The 24569-nt window shown below is 40.1% G+C and overlaps 1 protein-coding gene across 3 annotated transcripts in view; it reads left to right on the forward strand.

Moving 5' to 3' along the window:
* The window catches only part of SEPTIN9 (septin 9), a 238326-nt gene that overhangs the window by 127926 nt on the left and 85831 nt on the right, over window positions 1-24569 (forward strand). For all 3 annotated transcript variants that reach the window (XM_063292841.1, XM_063292843.1, XM_063292842.1), the window contains one exon: window positions 14653-15309. In XM_063292841.1, coding sequence (XP_063148911.1) covers window positions 14653-15309 — 657 coding nt within the window. The remainder of the gene's footprint in view (window positions 1-14652; window positions 15310-24569) is intronic.

Here is a 24569-nt window from a genome sequence, read left to right on the forward strand (position 1 = left end):
TGTCTGTCTGTCCGTCTATCTATCTATCGGTAGTCCTCATTTAACAAGCACAATTGGGACCAGAATTTTGGTTGCTAAGCAAAGTGGATATTAAGCGAATCTGACCCAATTTTACCGACTTTTTTTTGTGGTGGTCGTTAAGAGAACCATGTGGTCTTTAAGTGAATCATGTGGCTCCCTATTGATTTTGCTTGCCAGAAGCCAGCTGGGAAGGTCAAAAATGGTGGTCACATGATCATAGGATGCTGCAATGGTCATAAATGCGAACTGCTTGCTAAGCACCCAAATCACCACATGATTGTGGGGACGCTGCAACAGTCATAAGTGTGAGGACTGGGTGTAAGTCAGTTTTTTCAGCACAGTTGTAAGTCCAAACCATCACTAAAATAATGATTGTTAAGCAAGGACTACCTGTATTGGCTTTTATGTACGTATATTTGGAAAGAGAGATATGCTTTCCTCTGTTATTTTGATTTTTTAATTTAGGGTCAGATTTGTTTCACCTTTTGGTTTTTTTTTCTTTTTCTTTTTTAGATAATTTACTATGGCGTTCCACTTTATTTTTTTCCTTCACCTTATTTTTTAAATTTATAATTTATTAGCTATCTAAACTAGAGTTTTATTATAAATAGTAATATAGTTATTATATTACTACTTAGCTGTTATAAAATACTGTAGTTAACTTTTAAAAACTGTTATTTATATGTTTTTTGAAGTTTAAATTAAATAACAAATAAAAAGTTGAAAGATAGCTAGATCCATAGTCTCTGTAGGAGGGCTTAGATTTGGTCATCTTTCAAAACTCGGCTCTCCACAAACCTGCTGAACACACTTGTGGCCCTGCATTTTTGTGCAGTGTTTTCTGTGGGAAGGAAAACAAAATGGCAGCTGAGGAGAGCACTCGGGGATTCCAAGAACGGTGGCATGCCCATACCAGCTTGAAGGGGGCAAAAGGTGCTGGACTGATTTGTGCAGGTCACTTGACTGTTCCACTAACAGAATGGTCAGCAGAAGTATGTCAGTTTTTGTACAATGAGGAACTGCTGTGTGGTCAGATGCAAGTGGGCAGTGGCCTGAAGAGCTCCCTTGGTCAAGTTTGTCAGGTTTCTTCTTGACAGACCAAAATAATTTCATTCAAAATTTCAGATTCCAAACTCTGAAGGCAAGGCAGTTTACCTCATCTTTTTAAAAAGGTATTTTAATAATGAGTAATTAATACCACTTAACGTTGACAAAACGGTATTTACACAGTTCTTGAATAGTCTTTGCAAAAATTTCTCTGTGGTAGACCAACAATATGGTACCCACCAGGCAGATGAGGGTGGTCTGAAATCGGAAAGGAGGGTGGTCTATGGCCAAGTTGAGTTTGAAGGTTGTTTTCTTTTTTTCCCCCAAATTTATTGTTTTTTTAATAGGAAGATTACAAAAGATAGAATACAAAACTACAAAAGATTAGAAGTCTAAAAGCATTGACAACAAATTCTGTAAATTTCTTCTGGGCAGAAACATGTTAACACTATGCAACTGAGGGGTGGGGTGTTATTTTCTCCACCATGGTACCTAATAATATACTGGAAGAGATACTGGAAAACATAGCTCTCCTTCCATGTAGCCTCTGGCTTAACTATAGGCATAATTTTCACACTGCTTCACAAACGCCCAGCCTTCTCTTTCCCTTTGTTTGAGGGGAAGCCTGGGAGGAACAAGCCCATTCTGAGAACGCTTGAAATGGGAGACAGGATGAGGTGGGACTCCACAGGAAGCACTACAGAGCTTTTGTCATAGCATTTCATCTGAAGCAAGAACTGAGCCAATTAACTTGTGGCTTTCTGAGATCACCAGAAGCACCATGGCATTGTGGGGACTCTCAAGGGCAGGTGTCTCTTGCATCTGGAAAGGATCATAAACAAGTTGTAGTGGTTTTAAAAGAAGGTAAACCAGAGTGGTAACTCCTCTCTTTTTAAGATACATACACACATACTCCACTGGAAGGGGAATCAATCTATCTATCTATCTATCTATCTATCTATCTATCTATCTATCTATCTATCTATCTATCTATCTTTCAGAGGCTGGGGAGCAGCCACCAAGCCCCACTGGGAACATGCTATAAATTCGAAGAGAATAACAAAGTCTTGGGCCTCAGAACCATTCCAAATATTTATATAACTGACTATGACAGTGCAGTGGTGAGACAAGGTGCCTGCAGCTGGATGGAGAGGCAGACCATGTGAAGGCTATGCTGTTTTCTCCTTGTATTTCCTTTCTCTTTTCCTGCTTCACATAATGGAGGAACTGCCAGATGTTTCTCTGAGAGAATAATTCTTTTCAGGCATTCATTTAGGAATGCTGGTAGAAGCCATGGAAATGTGTGGGGCTATCTCTGGTGATGCTTCTGTCCCAACCACACTGCTGCATTAGAGGAGAGGAGGCCTCACCTGGGTGATTGGGCCGTCATGTTTTTGCAGTTCTTTCCCACATTCATCAGTGAACAGCCAGAAGGGCTAATCTTCTTAAATGTGTGGTTAGATGATTGAAGGCATGGTACAGCTCTCAGCCTTCTCAGTCAGAAGGCCAGTAAGGAATTGGGGAATTGCTGTATAGTACTTCTGGGGGGTGGGCTGCCTTGTTAGGTAAGATTGCCCTAGACTTATAAGCCTCCATGAAGTGAATCAGGAACCCTTCTGACAATCCTCTATGGAGATGAGCTGTCAGGTAAAATTTCATTATTCTGAAAAATGTTTTTGCCCAGCTGCAGGAGGTACATTTCACTTTCTTTCATGCTGCTGCTGCGGCTGCTCCTTCTCCTTCTAACTTGAGGCCACTTGTTGGAGTATTTAGGATTTCAGCTTTGCATTTAACAATTTATCTAATGGCTGTTCTGGCCCCACACTTTTTGATGAAATAAGAGTTCTCTGTGTCTACAGTTCATTAAACTATGTTTAAAATCCAGCACCACTATCACCCTCAACATGAAGCGTGGAAGCTGTACTTTTGATCAGAATGGATACTGCTGAGCATTTTGACTTCTCCCTTAATTCGAAGTATTGTAAAGTGGGGGAAGGAATCTTTTCTGCCACAGTTATAATGGAAAGGGCCTCTTGTGTTATAATGCAATAACCATAACAGTAACGTATCTAACATTCTCAAAGGAACATTTTGTTTATCACAAGAGAATTAAAATTGGACTGAGTTGCCTGTGCCAAGGAACAGTTTAAAGAACGTGTGCTGCAAAGTATGCCTGATTTGTTTTGTTATGTCTGTTTGCTTGAGTTGGTATTGAAGGAATCTCCTGATCTCTGACCTTACCTAATACAATAGGAACTTACATAGTTTCCAAAGGGACAGATACGTTACTGGGGCAGCAAAAATGATGGTGAAGCTGGAAAGCATACAATGTTTATTACAAAGTTACTATAGCAGTGCTGCCTTTAATTAGTTTTCACTGTCCAGCTCCCTTAAACTGTTGGCTGCTTAATTAATGATAGCTTTGCCTGTCGTTGTCTTCAGTTCATGCGTTAAGATTCAGAAGAGGATTCCAGACTGACCTGAGGTGGATTGCACAAGTGGTACCCATAAAAAAAAAAAAAGCTTCAGGGTTGGAGGAGGAAGTGAAAGAGATAGAAGGACTGATGATTCAGTGGAAGAGAAGCAAGGAGGCATTGAGGGTGCCACTTGATACAGATTTACAACACAATAATGCTATGCCAATTTACTTTCAAGATTTGTTTCAGAAGCCTTGTAGTTTGGTTTGGGTGTTACAGATTCCTAAGAATTTCTTTCTGCTCCCTTCCAAACATATTGTTCCAGCAAAAAGGGATGATTCCTAAAACATTATGTCTTTGGTGCAGACATATTCTGAGGAAAAGAGAGAGTCAAACAGTACCATAGCTGAAAACATTTAAACTGGTTCCTGTTAGATCAGAGGTGGGTGGCAGATCTAGACAAAAAAAACACTGTCTTAAACATTTAACTCCCACTAAATTCTTACTTTCTGGTAGTCAAGAGAGATTTCACACATTATATTTTCCACCATGGAAAGTGTATAATAAGATGATAACATAAAAGGAACTGCAGTGGACTGAAGTTTTTTTGGCTCTGTACATGTGAGGGGAAAAACAGATGTGTTGTGTATATGTGAGTGTGAGTGTGTTAAGAAACAGGAATGATAGTGACTGCAACTCAGATGTATTGGGATAGAACACTAATGTAGCTGAGTCCAGAAGAATCTTCACATGTTTTCCTACACCAGTGTTCTCCATCCTGTCAGCCTCCAGATGTGTTCCACTGTAGCCCCAATAATCCCTGAATGTCACTTGATGTTCTGCTAGGAATTATGAGAGTTATAATCCAACACAACTGGGTGGGTTGAGAAAGTGTCCTGCACAATGTCCCTTTCCATGAAATACAAGTTATCTGTAAAACTGTCCTAAAGTGGCAGTGTCCCAAGAGTGGTGGTGGGGAATATTTATTTCAGAGCATAAATGCTACAAAATGTGTATGAATTCAGCTGTCAGTAAACTCTCTGATCATGATCCCCATAGAAGCACCAACACCCCGATTTAGTAGTCATTCTCTAAAGTTCCAGTGCAGTAGGCCATACCTGTTGTTGTCCCAATGGGCTAAAGCTTAAATGGCTGCAAAGAAATGCAAAGGTGAAGGGGGAAAAGATAGAGAGTAGAGCCTCTTAGCCTTGATTTGATCTTAAAGGTCCTTACATGGAATAATGAACTTCTGTTTTGCTGAATTGTTATGACTCAGGTTTCTGCAGTAATTATATTTTCACTACTGGAGATCAGTGCTTGGCTCTTAGAATAGATTATGTTAGGGGCTGGGGGTATCTGATTAGAAAGCTGCTCCCAGATGGACAGATGGCATCAACCACTATCACTGAAAAGTCTGTAGTCTTTTTTTTAAAGTACTTTTTGTCCCTGGAAATAAAAAGAAAGAAGAAGCAATCAGAAAACATGGAAGTGTCACAAAAGGAAGACAATGACATCTGACTGCCTTATAAAAGTCTTTGAATGAAGCAGGATAAATTGCACAATAAAGGCTTCCTTTGGAAGCATGCAAAATATTTTAAGGTCTTACGTTCTTTGCTCTCTTGATTGCTTTGCAGATCATAAAAGGGAGATGGAGCCTGCCTCTTCAGTCACAAACGTATTCCTTTGTGGCTGAATTTATGTTGTGGTGCTAAAAGTCCTCTGTATGTCTAGCATGTAACAGCCTGATGAGATCCAGAGAGAGATTTCAGAAGACTGCATGGTAGTAGTTTAGGATCAGATAGTGGTTTGGGGGTTTCTCCTTCAGCCCATTGTCTAAAAATATTGAAGGTCTGGAGTTGGGCCTTCCCTAACCTGGAATCTTCAAAATCCATGATGGCACTGCACTTCCAGAATATACTGTGACTGAGAAATTCTGGGAATTGATAGTACTTTAGGGGCTGGTTGCTTACCTTCTGCTTGATTTGGTTGTGCTCTTCCTTCTGATAGTGTACTCCCCAGTTACTTGCCACCTTTACACACTCAGCTGGCCAGAGTTGTGCAATATTCTTAGTTGCCATTCCCAGTTTTAGTTAGCTGAAAAGGGCTCTATCTGGGCCAGATGCCTTTACAGTGACTTTACCCAGGAAAATTGTTACTAGCCTTGGACAAACAAGAGATAGCAAAAGACATGTCTGTCTGATATCACATGTGCCTTTCCTACTAAGCTTGCAAGTATCCCAGATGTTGCAATCAGCATAAAGAATAGTATGCCAAGGTACTTCTTTTATCTCATTGCAAGGGCAAGATTGATGAAGTGGGTGCCTTTTGAGTGGTTTCCCTGCATGCCCAGCCCCATTTTTATAATGTTCCACCTTTCTGACATCCCCATAGTTTTAGGGTATGATGAGAGATGCAACAGCAATCCTATGAAAAATAGGCGATTAAAAAAAAAAAAACTGGGTCTGCCTTTTCTTGTGAAACAGCTCTTGAGTTCACTATGTGAAAGTTGTACTTGAAAGAGCAGGGGAGTGAAGGGGGACAGGAGGAATTACTCTTTTCCCATGACTGTTCCTGTTAGGATTCTCTGCCCACAAACCCGCTTGTGTTTGTTGAACTTCGCTTGCTTGCAATGGATCCCCCTTGTCCTACTGACCTTTCCTTTCCCTTGCAGCTGGGGGTGGCCCTGGTGATTGGCCAGTCCCTTGCTCTCACTTTCCTCCTCCCCATCCTTTCTGGAGCAAAGAGAACTATAGTTGGTTTCCTATAATGTTGCTGCTGTTACTGAGAATGATCTAAAAGCATGTTTATCAAGTTGTCAAATGTTGTGGGGGGATGTTTATATTTTAATGCTGCTATGATCAAGCTGTCTTGGGAATGCATAGCTTCACCGGGATTTCCCCTGGAGAAGCAGGAGCCAGAAGAGCTCTGTGTAAATCTAGGGATTTGAGGAACTGCTGTTCATATCGCTCTATTGTATATCTGTATCTGTTACAAAAGCCTTCGCCTGTCTGGTGCCCTCTAACTGAATTGAAGTTCTATTGAGATTGCAGGTATTGGGGTCCAGGGTACTCTGTACTATGAGGTATAGTGGCTGATGTGTGGAATAGGTTCCTATAAGGTTCAGGTTCTTTTGAAGATTGTGATAGAAAATTGTCATTCTTGCTGCAGTTGTTACCCTTTGGATATGTATCCCTATGGCAATCTTCTAAAGGTAATAAAATGCCAGAGGTTACTTAATGAGTTTAATGGTTGAGCAGAAATTCCTAGGTCTGACAGGAGTGATTAGGACTCAGATGGGAATCGTCTTGTCTTCTGTGTAGCTGATCCTTGTAATGAGTAACAGAATTGCTGGCTGGAAAATCTTCTTGGGCAAGTGGGTACCCTCACATCCTTGAATTAGCTCTTTCCATTAAAGCTCGCAATTACATTGGAGGGTTTCTTCTTTAAATCAAACCTTATCTGATCAGCAAGGTCCTACAAGCTCTTATGTATCTCTGTGTGTTTTGATGGTCCTTTAGTTTGAATTATTATTCCACATTTCTGGTCTGCTCCTCAGTTTCTCTTCCTCCCTGTTCCGATGGCTCTCCCTCCCTGGCTTAAATTTTGGCCCATGATGCATCTCTGGCAGCTGCCTACAAAACAGCCCTAAACTAAAATCTTGCCCTTGACTTACTGTACATTATCCTTGGGAATCATTCTCAGTGTTCTCTCACAAATGCAAAACAATCCAAAATGTTCCCAAAATTTGCAAATGAAGTGGGAGTTGTTCCAGATGAAGCAGTAGTCCTCTTATTCTGTATATGCATACTTTAGGTTTTGTAGGAAGTAAGTTCCCCTTCCTCCATTTTTTATCACTGATTTCCTGTAGGGACTTCCTTGTGTTATGGTGTCCATATCATTTAAGTGGGCTCTTTACAAACTCAGCTTCCTTTGTTCTCTATGGATTATAGCCAGAGTTATTCTCGCAGGTTAATAAGGAGAGTGATGTCAAGTTTTATTTGAACAGCTTAAACAGATGGAAGGACTCTCTTGGGAACTTAAGGCTTACAGCAAAATGTTATAACATAGACAGGAAATATTTGAATTTAATTTAAACTTGAGAGGGGGCTTTGTCATGATTGCCATCAAATTCCTTGAGTGTCAGATACTTCAACTGCAAGTTTGAAGATAGAGAAATTTGCCCCAAGGATTATGCATCCTGTGAAAAAATTGAAGGCTTTGTCTGGAAGTCAGTAGTGTGCTTGAATCAAGGTTTCACTAGTCCATATCTCTTCTATATGACTATGCAACCTTTTGGTATACATGTCTGCTCCTAGCTCAGCCATTTAAGAATCATTAGAAAGGGGGGAAATGTTTGTGTGTTGGGGAGAGACAAATCCATATAGTATGGTAAAATGCAACTTCCCCCAGATTGGTTGGGAATTTAGAGAACTGAAATTGGAAAGCACCAGGTTGGGGATAACTGATCTAATGTGTCCTATTTCATGCTTCTGTTCAGCAGTGGCATTTAACTTTTGTGATGGAAAGCAATGTGTTTGATAAAAAGTTCTGGATATTGTCCTAAGAAATACTTTTTACTTCAACATGAGTATATTATAATTGTATCTCATGTTAAACTTATTTTTTAAAGGATTCTCTGCTACCATCCCAATACAAGGTTAAATTGAAATAGTTCAGTATGTATCTTTTTTTTTAAAAAAGATTCTTACTATTTTTTTAAAATAAATTTTATTAAAAGTTTTAAAGAGAATATAAAAACTAATACCAACTAATAGAAAATAGAGAGACCCTATTTAATCTGTCCCTGGACTCATCTCATGTTTTCCTCATTGGAACTCCACTTTTTCAAGATAGTTCCCAATGAAATTTGGCAATGGTTTGGCATTTACTGGCGGAAAATATAACTTTAAGGTTGGGAATGCACAGAAGCTTGATGCTAGTATGCATGACTATTTAAAGTCATAACTTTGAAGAAGCAGCTTTGTTTTGATTCTGCTGTAAATGGACAAAGCTTAGAAAAGGCTGACAGGTTAAACTTGTGGAGTAAGATGTTAAGTAATTTTCTTTAAGCTTTCAGAAATCTATTTTTTAAAATGCTAGCATATTTTGAGATGTCTTCTTTCAAGGGAGGCAAAGTTGGTAATTAAATCAAGGTAGCTCAGTTTGCTAATCTGTAGTAGACATTCAGTAATTATAAAGAAATTTATCTAACATTCAAGCAGCTAAAAAGCTTGCCTTTATAATTATGGTTAAATCATGTTGTAATCTTACAGATAATTATGTGGGAGTAAAGTCAACAGAACTCAGTTGGACCTGTTTATGAGTGGATATTTATAGGATTGTACTGCAAAGGAAGCTGGTTCATTCAACAACCTGAAATAGCTGGAGACGATTCTGTCTTGATTTATTCATTCCATGCATTATCGTTAAAGTGGCTTTTACAGACAGACAGACACAGATATCTTGGCTTTTTCGTAGTTTTATATTTCTTGAAAAACAATAAAGCAAGCAGTCTTTGATCACATAGATTTGTTTGTTTTCCCTTTGACAGTGTTTGAAGAGCTTTCTTCTTGCTTTGGTTTGGAGATAGTTGTTGAAATTGTTCCTTTTCAGCCTGCCTCACACCAGAAGTGGTTGTGCAGATGTTGTTGAACTTGAGCTCCCATCAGCCCTAACCACCATGGTCTAATGTGAGAGATGGTGGGAATTAAATCAAACCACATCCAAAGAGCCTTACGTTGCCAACACCTAATCTATAGCAACCAGCAAATTCTATTCTTTAGCCATGCTGAGAAACAAATAAGGGAACTTGGAGGGTTCTCATTAGTCTCTTCTCAAACTCAACTTCTATTTTCTATATTAAGATATATTTTGCTTTTTAGGGCAAATAGTCATGGGGGTGGGGAATGGACTTGAAAAAGATGGCATAATATAAATATTTTTTTTAAAATCACATCCATCCTAGTGGAAGTTCTGTTTACCAGTCATCTCTTACTATTGGGCCTTTTTAAGATTCTGAGTGGCCTAGGGTTAAATATTTCCCATGTGTAGAGCCAAGGGCAGTCTCCCCGCCCCCTTTTAAAGAGGTTCTGTTGTTGTCCTTGATTTGAAAAATCAGGAACAAAATCACCACTACTATCATGGTGGCCTCAGGATCAAGCAGGACAGAACTGTATCTTGTTTTGCTGAGTGGAACAGCTCCTATGATGAAATCAAGGCCAGACACAATGTATTGGATCACACAATATTTATTTCCCTTCTTTGGCTCAGGACATATTAGGTGATTTTGTAACTCCCTATTCTCAATTTAGATGACTATGTTCTTCCTTCAGTCATCTTTATTGAACTTCTCTTAATTGGAATAAGGTAACAGTAGGTGAGAATAAGATTAGGGCAAGAGAAGCCTAAATTTAGCAGAGTTACAGAAAATTGGAAGAAGGAAAAGCTTGCTCAAGAGGCTGAGGTAACCCTAAGCTAATCTTGGTTTTCCTTGAGGTTTTGGTTGGGATTTGTCTGTGTTTTCACTCTGCTAGCTGTCAGAAAAAAATATTTAATCTCCTTCATTTTATTGTTTTCTTCAGTTTGGGGAGGTAGAAAGCAAAGAGATTTAAAAAGTCTTTGCAAGAATTTTTAGCTGGGGATTCTTTCCTCTTCCTGTCCTCCCTCAAACCAGGGTTAATTATGTGTTCTCCCACCTCCTTTTGTGGTCTGCCTGAACCTAGAAGACGTGCATCCATCACAAAAGTATATGCCTTTTGCTTATGCTTGCTAAAGTGCAGATTTTAACTGGACACTAATCAAGGAGTCATGCATGGTAAAGTAAATCCAGTTCTGTGACAGCTGTACTAAGACCACCATTGCTATGGACTACTAGACTTCATGTGTATGCATTGCAAGACTTAACTTTAAAAAGAGTAGATCTCAAGGGAATATGATCAACCAGAACTTTTTTGGTGAGGAGTGAGTCATGTTCTGAGTTGAAAAGACAAGGTCTTTGCTGATCTTCTGAAGTTGCACATTTGGTACTAGGCTTTACATCAGTTTCTGCAGCTTGTTTCACACATTTTTTTCTCCTATTCCTTTTTGGCCTCTCATTTACTCAACTCTTCAGACCATTGGCCTCTATCATCACTTCTCCGTCTTCCATTTCATTTTGGACTAATGTGACATTTCTAGGGGTCCCAAGATTCTAAGGCTGTCTTTTCAAATCTGGGTCTTCCAGGGACTCCACGCACAATTGCAAATCACACTTGTGTGTTGTTCTCCCCCTCCTGAAACTCTATGATCAGATTAAATTTCAAAATTAACTGGAATAACTGTGATTTGTAAAGCTAGGTTTATTCACCCCTACTCTGTAAGAGTATACAATACCATTTTGTCTCATTACCTTGTTTGAGTTTATGCTGTTTGTCTCTGGAGTTCTTCTGAGTTTATTGTTCAGTGCTTTTGAAATTCCTGCTACTCATGGTACTGTTGTCTTCATTTGATAGCAATAAAGATCTGATGTTTTCTGAGTGCTAGTTTTAACAGAGCAGACACTTAACCTCTTTCAAAAGATAATGTGTCTCATTACCTAACAAATGCACTACAGATGTAAACAGCTATTTATCATAATTGGTGGTAATGCACAAAGCAGGAAGGTTAAGTATAATGTTGCAAGCACACCATGACGTTTGCAGGCTGCACTGACTGCTGCTGGTGCCAGCAACATGCCATTGGCATCTTAGAATAACAGCCTTGCTGTCAGTGTAGCAGATGCAGTCTTGCATACTAAGTCTTTCAGCCTTCCTGAACCAATCTTCAGACCTCCAAGGGTTTGTGAAATTGAATAAAATTGAATTGTAATAGTACAGTTAACTCATAATTAAACAGAGCCCAAGTAAAACAACTGGAGCAGCAATTCCTTGTGCCAGATTTCTTTTTCTGCCCTACACACATACACAAATATTAAAACAGTGTTGTGGTAGATGCGTAATCACACTGGTCTGTAACAAATCACATGGATGGCCCTGCAGATGTTGCTCAAGTATAATTCCCAGGAGCCTCAGCCAACACAACCAGTGGTAGAAGGTGCTGCTAACAGTAGATCAGCAATATCTGGAGAGGCACAGGTTCCCTGTCCCGCTATAGATAAAGCTCTGTGTTCTCTGCTGTGCCTGGTACCATCTTGCTGTGGAGAGAATACTTCTCAGTCAGGTGAAGATGGTATCCACTAGATGCTATCAGATGCTATCCCCAAGACCCATTCTTGGGGAAGGTGTTCTTGAGGTGATCCAGTTATATATACAGTGGTACTTAAAAGCTTCAGAATCCTTTTGAATTTTCAATATTTCTGCATAAATATGACCTAAAACACACTCTGTTCTCCATAGAAGTCCTAGGTCATATTTATGTGGAAATACTGATTTCAAAAAGGTTCTCAAACCTTTAAACACCACTGTAAGAGCCACTTCTCAGCAATTTGCTGATTTGCATTGCTGCTCTTCATATGTGCAAAGACTCTTTGCCATTATTATTGTTGTGGTTGGTTGCATAGTCAGCCAGATGTTTAGACTGGATTTGGCATTTTTGTCTACCTCTTGAGTCCTTCCCAAGGACCTGGGATAGGCAGATGCTGTTGTTATTAATTAAACTTGTTTGCCACATGACTCTCATTCTTTCCCCATTCACTAGATCAGGGAGTTTCTATTTTTTTCTTAAAAGTATTTTTTCCCAGAAGAGATAAAACTCTAATGACAGAAAACTGACAATAAGATGAAATGTGTATTTATTGTAATTTATGGAAATGTACTGTATATATGAACCTTATTTGAATTTCACAAAAAGGTATGCCCCAATTACTGTCCCAGAAGATTCCTCCATTTATGATAAATATTAAAAAGTAAGCTTTTTATTATAAATACAAAATGTTTCCAATGTTCATAAATTAAAACTTGCATTTCACAATTATCTGGGAGTTTAACCAGATTAATCATTGTCAAATGACGAGGATGCATTTTTTTCCTTTTCCTTAGGAAAAAATTCTGTGGATGCTCCTGGCTATGAACCTTGAGTGAACTTTTTTTTTTTGGTGCCCATAGTCTCTTATGGAACCCCATCAAACTCACATGAAACCCTAGGATTCAATTTGAAACCCTAGAACACAATTTGAAAAACCCTGCTTTAGCTGCAGATACAATTTCTTGTAGGGTTTTATTGGCTACTCAGGAGTAATGTCTTAAAACATGGGCACTGACCTACAGGTCATCTTGTAATGTGTCCCCAGTGTTAGAATGGGGATTTTGTAAATGATTTGATTATCTTAAGTTTCTATGTGCTAGTAACTGAAATGTTTCCGAAGTATACTGAAATGTTTTCTTAGTTTGAGTAGTTTGAGCACTACTGAAATTTGTGCTGCATGGAAAGCTGAACTGACCTAATAAACAGATGCTTCCCTTTGCTGCTTTTCTAATAAAACCTAAAAGGGCTAAATATAAGGAAGAGGCTGACAGTGCAGTTTTTGAAACATGCCAAGTAGTCAGTGAATCTAACCCTTGTGTCTAGCCAACTCACTCTTGGGAGTTGGACAAATTGATGTGTCAGACTTGTGCCTGATCCTGCTTATGTTTTAAAGATGTTGGTCTTGAGCTATTTTTCTAGACAGTGCCCTACAATTATTTTGATAACTTGACTAGAAGACTTTGAGGGCTTCTGTTGTTTTGGAAGACATCTGATATTTCAATAAGAAGACAACCCTGGATATTTGCAGTATGTGTTTCAGCAAATAAGCCGTAACGTTTGTATCTTGTCTCCATCAATTCTCTATTCAGACATTGTGGGACTACATTTATTTCAATAATTTATATGGCCATCCATCTCACAACAGTGATTCTGGGTTGCATGCAAGGATTAAAACAACAACTACAAGCAATGACCCACGATGCCCAAGATAAACATTACATACCAGTCATAAAACCACATCAGCAGCAGAGCTCGCCTAACATCCTGGCCCAAATGCCTGGGGAAACAGACAGGTCTTCAGAACTTTGTGAAAGGCTAACATGGTCAGGGCCATTCGGATCTCTGAGGGGATGCTGTTCCACAGGAACAGCTCCAAGATCCAACAAGATTGTGTGATAGAGGGGGACCGGAGCATGTTAGATCTGTTAGATCTGGTGGTGCAAGCAAAAACAGTGGGAGAAAGGCAGATCCACAAATAGCCTGGCCCTATGCCATGCAGGGCTTTATAATGACAAGGTGATAAGCAGCACCTAGAATCACGCCTGGAAGCCTACTGGAAGCCAGAGCAGCTTGCAGAGCAGTGGTGTTATATAAGCATAGTGTGGAAACTCCAAAAACTACCTGTGCTGCTGCATTCTGGACCAGTTGCAGCTTCCAAATGGTCTTCAATGGCAGCCCCATATAGAACACGTTACAGGAATCCTAACGGGAGATGACTAAGATGTGAGTTACCATGTGCAAGGCCAGAGCCAGGGGAGGGGTGGAGGGCTTAATTCCAACTCTGAGTGACTTTATCTGCCAGATGGCTAGAATAGTCCTCAGAGCAGCCCTGCAGTTATTCCTGTGGCCCCTCCTTAGCTACTCTACGGATGCAATAAGGGCGGAGAAATAACAAATCTCACTGCCCTTATCACTACAAGGTAATCCTTAAGAAAGGCTATTACCCATGTTTGGTCAGGTTCGCTCTTCGTGTTCCTCCAGTGGCATTCTAGGTGTCTCTTATGCCGTTATATCAATCTAATGAGTGGAAGCAAAGCAAATTAAAAAAAAATCCTAAAGTAGCTATAGCTAAGAATTTCAAAGAGAGGAAGGGATTTTATGTGGCATACATTTTTACACAGGAATCTAGGAATCTTGTGAGAGTCCATGGCATTCTTCAGACTGCCAAGAAGAGCGGGGTCTTTTCTTATTTTTGAGCTATCTTTGGGAAGGCTTGAAAATCAGAGAGGATTAAGTTTCCTAAGACTCAGCACAAGTTTCTAAAGATCCAAAGGCTCAGCAAGTCATTTCCCTTTCCTAAGTATATGATTTGAATTATCAAAATCATTGGTTTGAGAGATATCATATGATGAAGTACAATGTTGCTATATAATTGAAAGCCCAAGGACAATAACTATGTAGTTCTGATAGTGTTGTTTAAATTTGATTATTTTCTGATATCTTTCAGCTTTGAAGAGATCCTTTGAAGTTGAAGAAGTTGATCAGCCTTCAAATTCTTCCACTCCACAAAGGCGGACACCCAATCCTCTTGTTAGGTCCACAGTGTCCAGCTCCACACAGAAATTCCAAGATCTTGGAGCCAGGAATTCAGAGACTCCTTCCAGACATGGGGAGTCTCCAGCACAAAGATCTCCCAAGTCCTCTTTAAGGAGAATTGAGATCCCTGGGCCAAAACATCCTGAACCAGTGTCCAGAAGAACAGAAATCTCAATTGATATATCATCTAAGCAAGTGGAAAATTCCACCTCAGGAGCATCAAGATTTGGCCTCAAGAGAACAGATGTGTTGGGACACAAGCCCCCTGAGACTGCTCCCAGAAGGACTGAGATCAGTATAAGTAAGCCCCAGGACCAAGCTGTTCGCAGAATGGAAGTCCCCTCAAAGATCCCTGAACCAACACAGCGCAGAGTTGAAGCCACTAGTCCACCTTTGCCTGATGTTGCTACCAAACGTGTGGAAATCCAGGTAACAAAATCTTCCGAGGCTCCAGTGCCACCAATCAGGCAGACTGAAAATGTGGAGCTTTTTTCAGCCAATCAGCATCTGCCACCAGAACCAAAGATACAGCCAGCAGTGACTGAACTGCCACACAAAAGCCAAGAAGGTAAGCAGATGAGCAGTTTCCTCTGTTTTAGCTCTTTGCCTGTGTCTTCCTCTTGGAGATCTTTTGACAGCCACCAGGATTATAATCAGTTACTATTCTGAAAAAAAAAAAAATAGCATATTGGTTCATGGGTATTATTTCAATTATAGCTCAGCTTAATTTTATTTATTTGACTTATATCCCTCCTTATGAACAGGAGCTCAAGGTGGCAGAATACATAGGACTCCCTCCACCTGTGTGGTATGGTGGGCTGAGAGAGAGGTGCTGGCCCAGAGTCACCCAGGGAGCATCTGTGGCTGAGGGTGAAGTAAAACCTCTCTCCTAGCCCTTAACCACTACAGGTAGTCCTCACTTGGACCACAATAGGGACCAGAAAATTGGTTGTTAAGCAGTGCAGTTGTTAAGTGAGTCACCACATGACTGGACACAATTTTATGACCATTTTTATGATGGGTGTTAAGCAAATCACTGCGGTTGGTATGTGAATCACAGGTCGTTAAGCAAATCATTACATCGTTAAGCGAATCCAGCTTCCCCAATGGATGTTATTTTGCTAGAAACCAGCAAAAAGCCTGCAGATCATGATCATGTGACCACAGGACACTGCAACTGATTGTAATGCAAGCTGGCTGGCAAGTGCCTGAAGTGCAATCACATGACCGCAGGGGTGGTGTGATGGTTTGCGATGGTTGTGTGAGTACAGGTCATAAAGCACTTTTTCCGAGGCTGCCATAACTTTGGACAATCATTAAATGAACGTTCTTTAAGGAAGCACTACCTGTATACCACACTGGCTCTGTATTGTTTGTCTGGATTACTTTTTCTTTTCTTGGGGTAGTGATGGGTAGCAATAAGATTTTGATTACTATATTTTAAAATAATACGCCACTGCCATTGCTTTCAATTCACTGTGGGATGCAATTGTGTTCATATTTATTTTAGACTATTGTGGATGAATTATATACTTCTGGCATGGCACTGGATTTCTGTGTTGACTTACTTTTTGCAGTTCCATAGTCCTGAATTTTATAACTTATAACAGACTTAGCAAATGCATTACATTCATCTGGTTTGAGATCATTTTTATCAAAGTAATTCACTGGATTTTTCCATTTTGAAAATGGAAGATTCTTTGTCATGAGCTTTCCATAAGCTAAATACATTGTATGATCCTTGTGCACAGTATAGTTTCTAGTGAAGTCATATGACAGTAGTGTTATCCAAACTGTGACTGCAATTCCCTTGCTAAGTGGCCTCATACAGGCAACTCAAGCAGAAAATGTGCAGGATTGCAACCAAGCTGCATTTATAGGTACCACCTAGCTTGTGTGGTGCTCAGGATTGGTGCTCAGTGAAAGTATGTGTGTTAGCTTTGAGGGAAAGTCCTTGTTCAAAGAGCTCTCATGGCCCGATAGAAAAGGTACAGGGAGCTAAATTTGGAGATTTGTAATGCTTCAAGACCCACTTGTAATACTGCCATTATTTTTCATGATTTGCAGATATTTTAGTTGGCCCTAAGAAAGATGTTACCATAGTGTGGTTTTTGTTTTTTTGTTCCTAACACACCCACATAGCTACCTACACTTTTTGAAAGATTCCCATTACATCTGTCCAGCTTGTTTTGACTAGTAAGTCAGAATTTTAAAATTACCTACAATTGTATATAATATGAATTATTATCTTAACCATGCTGGCACTTCCTTTGGTGCCAGGCATGAGACTGAGATCTTGAATATCTTGACTCTCAGTTGGCAGTTCAGAGACAACTTTGCAGCTTAACAGGATGAGAACATTTCTGGTACTACATTTGCCATGTTTTGACCTTCCAAAGAGGAGATATCATGGATACGCTTATTTTTTATTTTTTGTAGCACTAGGAACACACTATGAAGGAATGCATTCAATCAAAACATTGTGATGTGCATGTGCTCTGCATTGCATTCCCTGTTTTTATGAAGAACTATTTTATAGTGACAAACAACTCAAATAAAAACAGTCCGTTTAACAAGATCCAGGATCCCTGGCTTTCTGGCCTCTTGCAGTTGAAGAGTTATGGTTTTACTACAGACAAAAGCAACTTTTAGGTAGTTGGGGACCATACTTAATTTTCCCTAGAGGGATAAGTGCTAAAGTGGTGAGTGTTGCAAATTGGGGGATGGGGGTGGGTTCTTAAGATTTGGGGAGTCTTCCTTAGTACTTTAAAAGGTTTTGAGTCTACCTTTATTTTCTGTGTTTTATACCTTCAAATAGTAGAAAAACATGTTGCTTTTTATATCGCCATAATAGGATGGTACAGAGCAGGATCTTGGTGTCACAAAAAAGGACTTGGAATCACATGCAGTGTTAGGACCATTTGCTCCCAATACTGATGAAAGCATTTTTTCAGTTGCTTCCTTGCTCTACCTTTGTTGTTTCTCATTTTCAGTGAATTGATATGAATTCAATCTCCTATTCTCCTCTTTGAAGATTTCATATTTTCTTCTACAAGACTTTCTTTAATGCTTCAAGGTTCAACTGTAATAGCACCACTATTTGTTTGAGTTGCAGATATTTTTGTTGGCCCTAATAAAAATGTTACCATAGTATGGTTTTTGTTTTTTTGTTTCTAACACAGAGAACTTTCCTTGAGTCACTGATTCTCTTTTCTACCTCTTTCTGTTAATCAGGTCCTACTCTTCCCCATGTTAAATGTAAATTGGTAATGAGAAGATTTCTAATTTTTGTTGCACTTTCCCCTCAGTATTTCTGTGTGCAGTTCTGCTTCTCTGCACAGGTCTGATCACTGACTCAAAAAAGAGACTGTGGAAAACATTAAGAAAAAGGGTCGACTCAAATGATGAGAAAGCTGCTCTTCTATGGAAAAGCATAATATTTCAGATTTTTTTAGTTATTAAAAATAACAGGTAAGAGGGAGCATGAACAGCTATATATAAAATCATGCATGTTATGGATAGTTTTACTTCTTCTTTTGCAGTACTGAAACTTAGGGTCATTCACTGAAGTGAAAGATAGGGTTGGTGCTGAAGATGTACCTCTTTATATAGAGTATAATAAAACAATAGAATTCACTGAGTATCCATTTAGAAGGTTTTTAAAGAAGCCCAAGTTATGTTCCTCTGTCAATGGTAAATGGTTTTCATGGATGCTTTGTAAGTTCAGAATAACAGGCAATATACCTTGTACACCAGTGGCTAGGGAGTAACAGTGGAAGAGGGTTACCACTCCTCTTGTCCGTGTTGTGAGCTTCCTGAGTGAATTAGATCAGCCACTGTGTGACATTAGCCTGATCAAGCAAAGCTCGTCATATGTTTTCATGTTCCAAGTTCCACTACCATGTATTCTAGGGCAGGCTGGAGCTTTGGGTAAGATCTTAAACACATGTGGTAGAAATAACTCTTCTGCTCTGTTCCACCCAGTTATTTCTTCCTTTTATTGAATGATGTTCCTGGCACTCAAGATAGCTTTGCAAAGTGTCTGCCTGCTTTTGTCTCATAACTTCTTGAGATACAAATGAAACTGCACAGTGCTAAATATCCATCTCAGTTTTTATATACAGGATTGCTTAGATTATGGCTAGCTTGATTTAGCAGTACTTAGGGCTCATCTGCAGCAACTATTTACCATAGCTCAGAGACATCCACTATCCAATTTTAGAGGACATGTCCTCATGACTCAGCCTTTGTCTCATTCCCAGGTCAGTGAAGAGGCAGCCTAAATTTGTCCTTAGCTGTTCCAGTTCTAAAGTAGCATTTTCTCTCTTCTAGAGTCACAAGTTTAGGCACATGAATGATCTCTGATGTCTCATACACCATCTTGTATGATGGTGTTGTCAGGAATTAGCATCTTCTGATAGGCACTGCCCACTATGGTCATTTTAGCTTCTATGCAGAACAACTGGACACCTGGTTTCTCCTGAATCATCTTCATGTGCACACTTCGTGCAAAGCACCATTTAGGCAATACGCAGGTTTATGTGGTACAACGGAAGACAATTGGACCTGCCATAAAATACCTGCTTAGTTGTCTTTCAAAACATTAGTAGATTTGTATTGTTTTTTAAAGGCTACCAGTCAAATTTAACCGGGGAAAGAGATGTAATGCACTTACTTGGGAAAGATTTCTCAAATGAGCGCATTAATGGTTTTCTGCTGCTCCTGCTAACAAAGGGTTTTAAATGGCCACGCTTTCTTCTGTTTTTATTACTTTGGGAAGAAGGCAATTTCATTTGCTATTCTAGTTCCATTTTGCAATCTCAATGGGATATTTCCAGGTGCTTTGAATTGTCACCAGGCTATCAGCATCGCCATTTCTTTGCAACACTTACCAATTTGGTGTATTTGAGAGCTGGGGTATAAGTGACAAGAGGTCTGCCAGTTTCTTCCTTTAGATCCAGGAACAGAAATACCAGTAAACCTGTCTACTGGTCTTCTGGAAGACTGGTAAGCCTGTCAAAAAGCTAAAAGGGTGGTGGGGTAGAAGATAGCTGGGATAAGCGGGAAGATGGTCTCTCAAATATGCTGTGCAAGCTCTGTTTTGCTTCCTCCCACATTCCTCCTCTGCCCCACCAACCTGGGTGATATTTGGACACTGGCTTCCATGTCTTCCAGCAAACTGGGAGGCCTTGTTCAGAAATAGCCCAAGTGACAGGTTACTGACACAGAGCATTTCCTAACTGGCTACCTGTCATTTGGGCACTTTGAAAGATGGCTAAAGTCCCATGCACCCACCCACATTCACCCAGGAGAGCCCGACATACTTTAAGGCATGTGACTGGGTGTGGCTGTTTCCACTGATTGCTGATGCTGGGTGGGAAGGGAAACAGTGAGGGGAATCACTGCCCTTAAATTGTCCTGCAGTGGAGTTGTAAGTACAGGACATATTACCCAGGTGAATTAAACCTGTTTGGGCACTATAAATTATGCTGGCATATTTTTCTGCCAAATCAAGGACTGGAGGAATGCACAATAACACAGCCATGAGAAGAGCCCTAAAAAGCATGGGCTACTACCAACTTCTAGTTTTTGGCTGTGGCTATCCTTGAACTCTCATAGCTCATGAATCTTTCTCATCAATGATACATTTGGAATTGGAGATGTGTGACACTAATAAATCAGTGTGATAACATAGAACTCTTCAAATCATACCTTTGCTAAAGCACAATCTGGAAGGATTATATACCATTGTGTCTGATTTTAAAAATTCCCACTGTTTAAAGTGGGAAGGCAAAACATGTGTTCATCCAGGCTCCCATCACGGAATGGTCATCATAATTCTGTTTTTTATCCTCAGCCTTTTAAGCAGCTGTGCATAAAAAGAATTACTAAGAAGATTTATGGAAGGAACAGCATTTCAAAGGATATGGTTATCACTTGAGACAGAGTTTTGAAAGTGATTCTTTATCTGCATAGACTTTGCTGCGATTCTAGTGAGGTAGCTGATGAAAAGGTTAAAATGCATTAAATTGTTTCCATAGGAATTACAAGTTGGAGTCAGGAAAACCAAAGCTTTGAAACTTGTGAAACTGAGACAGGAATACCCTATTTATCTATTTCTTTCAGTTAGTAAGAAAAGGAGATCCTTGGTGGAAGATTAAAGCAAAGTAAAGTAATCTTGATTGGCCAAATTATGTCCATTAGCTCACAAAAAGTTGAAAGCAACTGAACAACAAATAAATTAAAAACAACATTAAAACTGAGCTGAAAGGAGGTGGGAAGAAACATTTTCTTGGCATAAGAAGGACCTTTTAAAATAACCTTTTAGGGATTGATGCAAATATGTTATTTGCTAATTTATCCCTGATAGACTATAAGGTTTTGCCCACTAATGGAACTTTTTGTTCCTTTCTAGTGATTGTTTATTTAGTTAGTTAGTTAGTTCGTTCGTTAGTTTATAGAGCTGCCCATCTCACATTTGTGGCTCTGGGTGGCTTACAATTGAAACATAAACAGTATGTTTCACAAATAAAACAGCCATACAAACAATACATTTTTTTAAAATTAAACAATTAAAAGCCATACAATCACCAGGAGAGCATAGCCATTCAAGAACAGTACAGCCATTTTATGGGCCCCACACCACTCTCTGATCCCCAGGCCATCCCTTCAGGCCCTTCTGGAAGGCCATCAAGGTTGGGACCAGCCTGACCTTGGGGGAAATGATGTTCCATAGGGTGGATGCAGCAGCAGAAAAGGCCCTCCTCCTGAGTCCCACCAGATGACACACTCTAGTGGACGGAACTTCTAACAAACCTCTTCTGCTGGACCCGAGGGGATGGGTAGGTGTCACTGGGGGGAGGCAGTCCCTCAAATAACCTGGGCCCATGCCATGTAGGGCCTTATAGGTTATCACCTGCACCTTGAATTGGACCTGGCAGCAAACTGGTAACCAATGCAGCTCGTGGAGCAGAGGTGTAATGTGCACAGATATAGGTGTACACATAACCGTGCACGTCACTTCATTTTGCACCAACTGAAGCTTCCAAATACTCTTCAAGGGCAGCCCCATGTAGAACGCATTACAGTAATCCATATGGGAGGTGACCAGGGCATGAATGGCCTCCTGACCCAGGAATGGGCCACAACTCACGCACAATTTGAAGCTGTGCAAAGGCCCTCCTAGCCACAGTTGCTGCCACCTCTTCCAACAGGAGTCATGCATCCAGAAGGACCTCCAGATTGTGCACTGGGTCTGTCTGGGGAAGTGCAACCCCATCCAAAACCAAAGATGGTAAATTCCTGGATCCAGGTGGCCCCCAAACCCAAAGCCACTCAGTCTTGCCAGGGTTGAGCCAAAGCCTGTTGTTCCCCATCCAAACCCCTACATCCAGACATCGAGACGGGATATTGGCAGAATCACTTCACCAGAAGTGGAGATATACAGCTGGGTATCATCAGCATACTGATGATATCTCACCCCATGGCTACGGATGAGCTCACCCAGTGACTTCATGTAGATATTAAATAGGAGCAGAAAGAGTACCAAACCCTGTGGCACCCCACAATTTAGGAGCCGAGGGCAGGATCTCTTGCCCCCAATCAACACCAAGTGAACATCAAGGAAGGAGAACCAGCTCAATGCAGTGCCGCTGACTCCCAACCCCAGCAGCCAGTCCAGGAGGATACCATGGTCTCGAAGGCCGCTGAGAGGTCAAGAAGAGCAAGGATGAACACACTACCCACATCCCACTCTCACCAGAGATCATCAAAAAGCACAACCAATGCTGTCTCAATCCCATACCCAGGCCTGAAACCCAACTGAAAGGGGTCCAGATAATCCGCTTCATCCAGGACCCTCTGAAGCTGTTGTGCGATTATCTTCCCTAGAAAGGGAAGACATGTGGCACTGTAATAATCTAATTGGCTACAGTAGCAATGTGATGTTATCACATCACAACTGATTATCTGTATTCCCTGAAAAGAAGCAACATAGAGGGGAGGATGTAATTGCTCACATGATACATTACATTGGAGCTAAACAGCCACAAAGAACAGAATTAAGGGGGTATTTTTTTTTAATTGCCTCTCCCACTTCTGAGCCCAAAAAATTATTCAGGGGAACATTTGGTTCATCTCTATTTATAAATTAACAAACTACATGGAGACAAAATCAATCTGAGGCCAACCATCAACTTAAGTTACCATCAGGGTTGATATAAGCATCATTGCTCATTCAAGACTCAGGATAGAGCCTGAGTTCTAGAATCAGTAACAGCTGCCTGAAGATGAGGAGATTTTCATTTAAAACCAACTCTGGCATCCTGGGACAGCTGCCGAGTATAAGGCTTGAACAACGAAGGCAGTTGTCTTTTGGGAGATTTAAAGTGTGAGACAGGGCAATCAATAACAAAGTGGGCCTTCAGTTCTAACGAGGTCTTGTATACAAGAGCAAAGAATAAAATGGACATGAAAGATTCTCCTTGCGCCCCTTTGTCTGTCTGTCTCTGCTGGAATTTATAACCCAGGAACAGAAAGAGCAGGGTTTATTTTAATTTCTCTCTAGCAACCTTTTCTAACTTGGTGTCTTCCATATTGGGGCTGAAACTCTCTGAACTCATGCCATCTGCCTTAACACATTTGGTGAGAACCAGCTTGGCAAGAAAGGCCCTAATGTTAGCCTAGGTCCAAAATCCTCTTCACCTTTCCCTGAACTACTTCCCCTCTAGTTCCCATCTAGTTAGTTGTGGAACAATTCCTTGATTTCATGGACCATAGCTTATTGGAGAAAAAGATGCAACCTGAATTAAGTCCTTGGTTTTAATAGCTAGAATCAATTTCTGAAGTTCAGTTAGATAAGTACCAGTACTGTAGTCACAGTCTATGGAGATGTACAATTTCCTTCCACGATAATTGCAGTTTCCTACACATTACTTGTACAAGACCTTTTCATTTACCTCCATCTTATTTCCATCTTAATATGGAAATGGAAGAAGTTCTTCTGGATTTTAATTAGATTAGAATATTGTTTTGGAAGGTCTCAGGTTACACAAAGGTATGCCTGGACAAGGAACTAATGACTTGCTTATGTGGAAAATACAAAATCTAATCATAAGCCACTGATACTTATCTCCCACTGTGATTAGAATGTAGATGTAACTTGTATGGCAGAGCAGAAACAAATAAATGCCTATGAATAATTGAAAAAAGCAAACCAGGACTTTTGTGTCAGATACCTTTCCAAACTTTCCTCATCCTTTAATTTTGTCTATAACAAATTTCCTTCCCAGTTATACATGTATGGAAATTTGATGATGTGGACAAGCTCTTTAAGTAAATTCTATTAGTGATTAATAGGCATGCTATTAGCCCCCAGCAGTCATGAATCAGTAAAGTTACTCCTTTCTTTTTAAAACATTTTTTGTCTTTGCTTTAAGTCTCTGGAAGCTTAATATCCTTAAATACCTTAGGCATTATTTTATGTTGTCCTTGAGTTGGGGATGCTGGCTGGAGAAATGGGAAGGTGATCCCTTCCCACTTCTTTTCTAGTGGCAGTAGAAACTGAAACTTATTAAACTATTTGTAACCAAGCTTTGCACTCATGCACATGCACAAACACACACATAAAGAAATCCATAACTAAAACCTATGGTTTGTATCAAAAGACATGCTAATACTTAGAGGAAAGCATCTGAATGACAACTGTTCCAGAAAATCCTAATCACCTTTCTAGGATGGGCATTGTCATTGCAGTGTCTGAATTACTAAGGGTGAAATGGGTCTTGTGGGGCAATTGAGGAACAGAGAGATTGAATCTGGTTGCCAGGA

The sequence above is a fragment of the Candoia aspera genome, chromosome 2 (assembly GCF_035149785.1).
Source record: "Candoia aspera isolate rCanAsp1 chromosome 2, rCanAsp1.hap2, whole genome shotgun sequence".
Lineage (NCBI taxonomy): Eukaryota > Metazoa > Chordata > Lepidosauria > Squamata > Boidae > Candoia > Candoia aspera.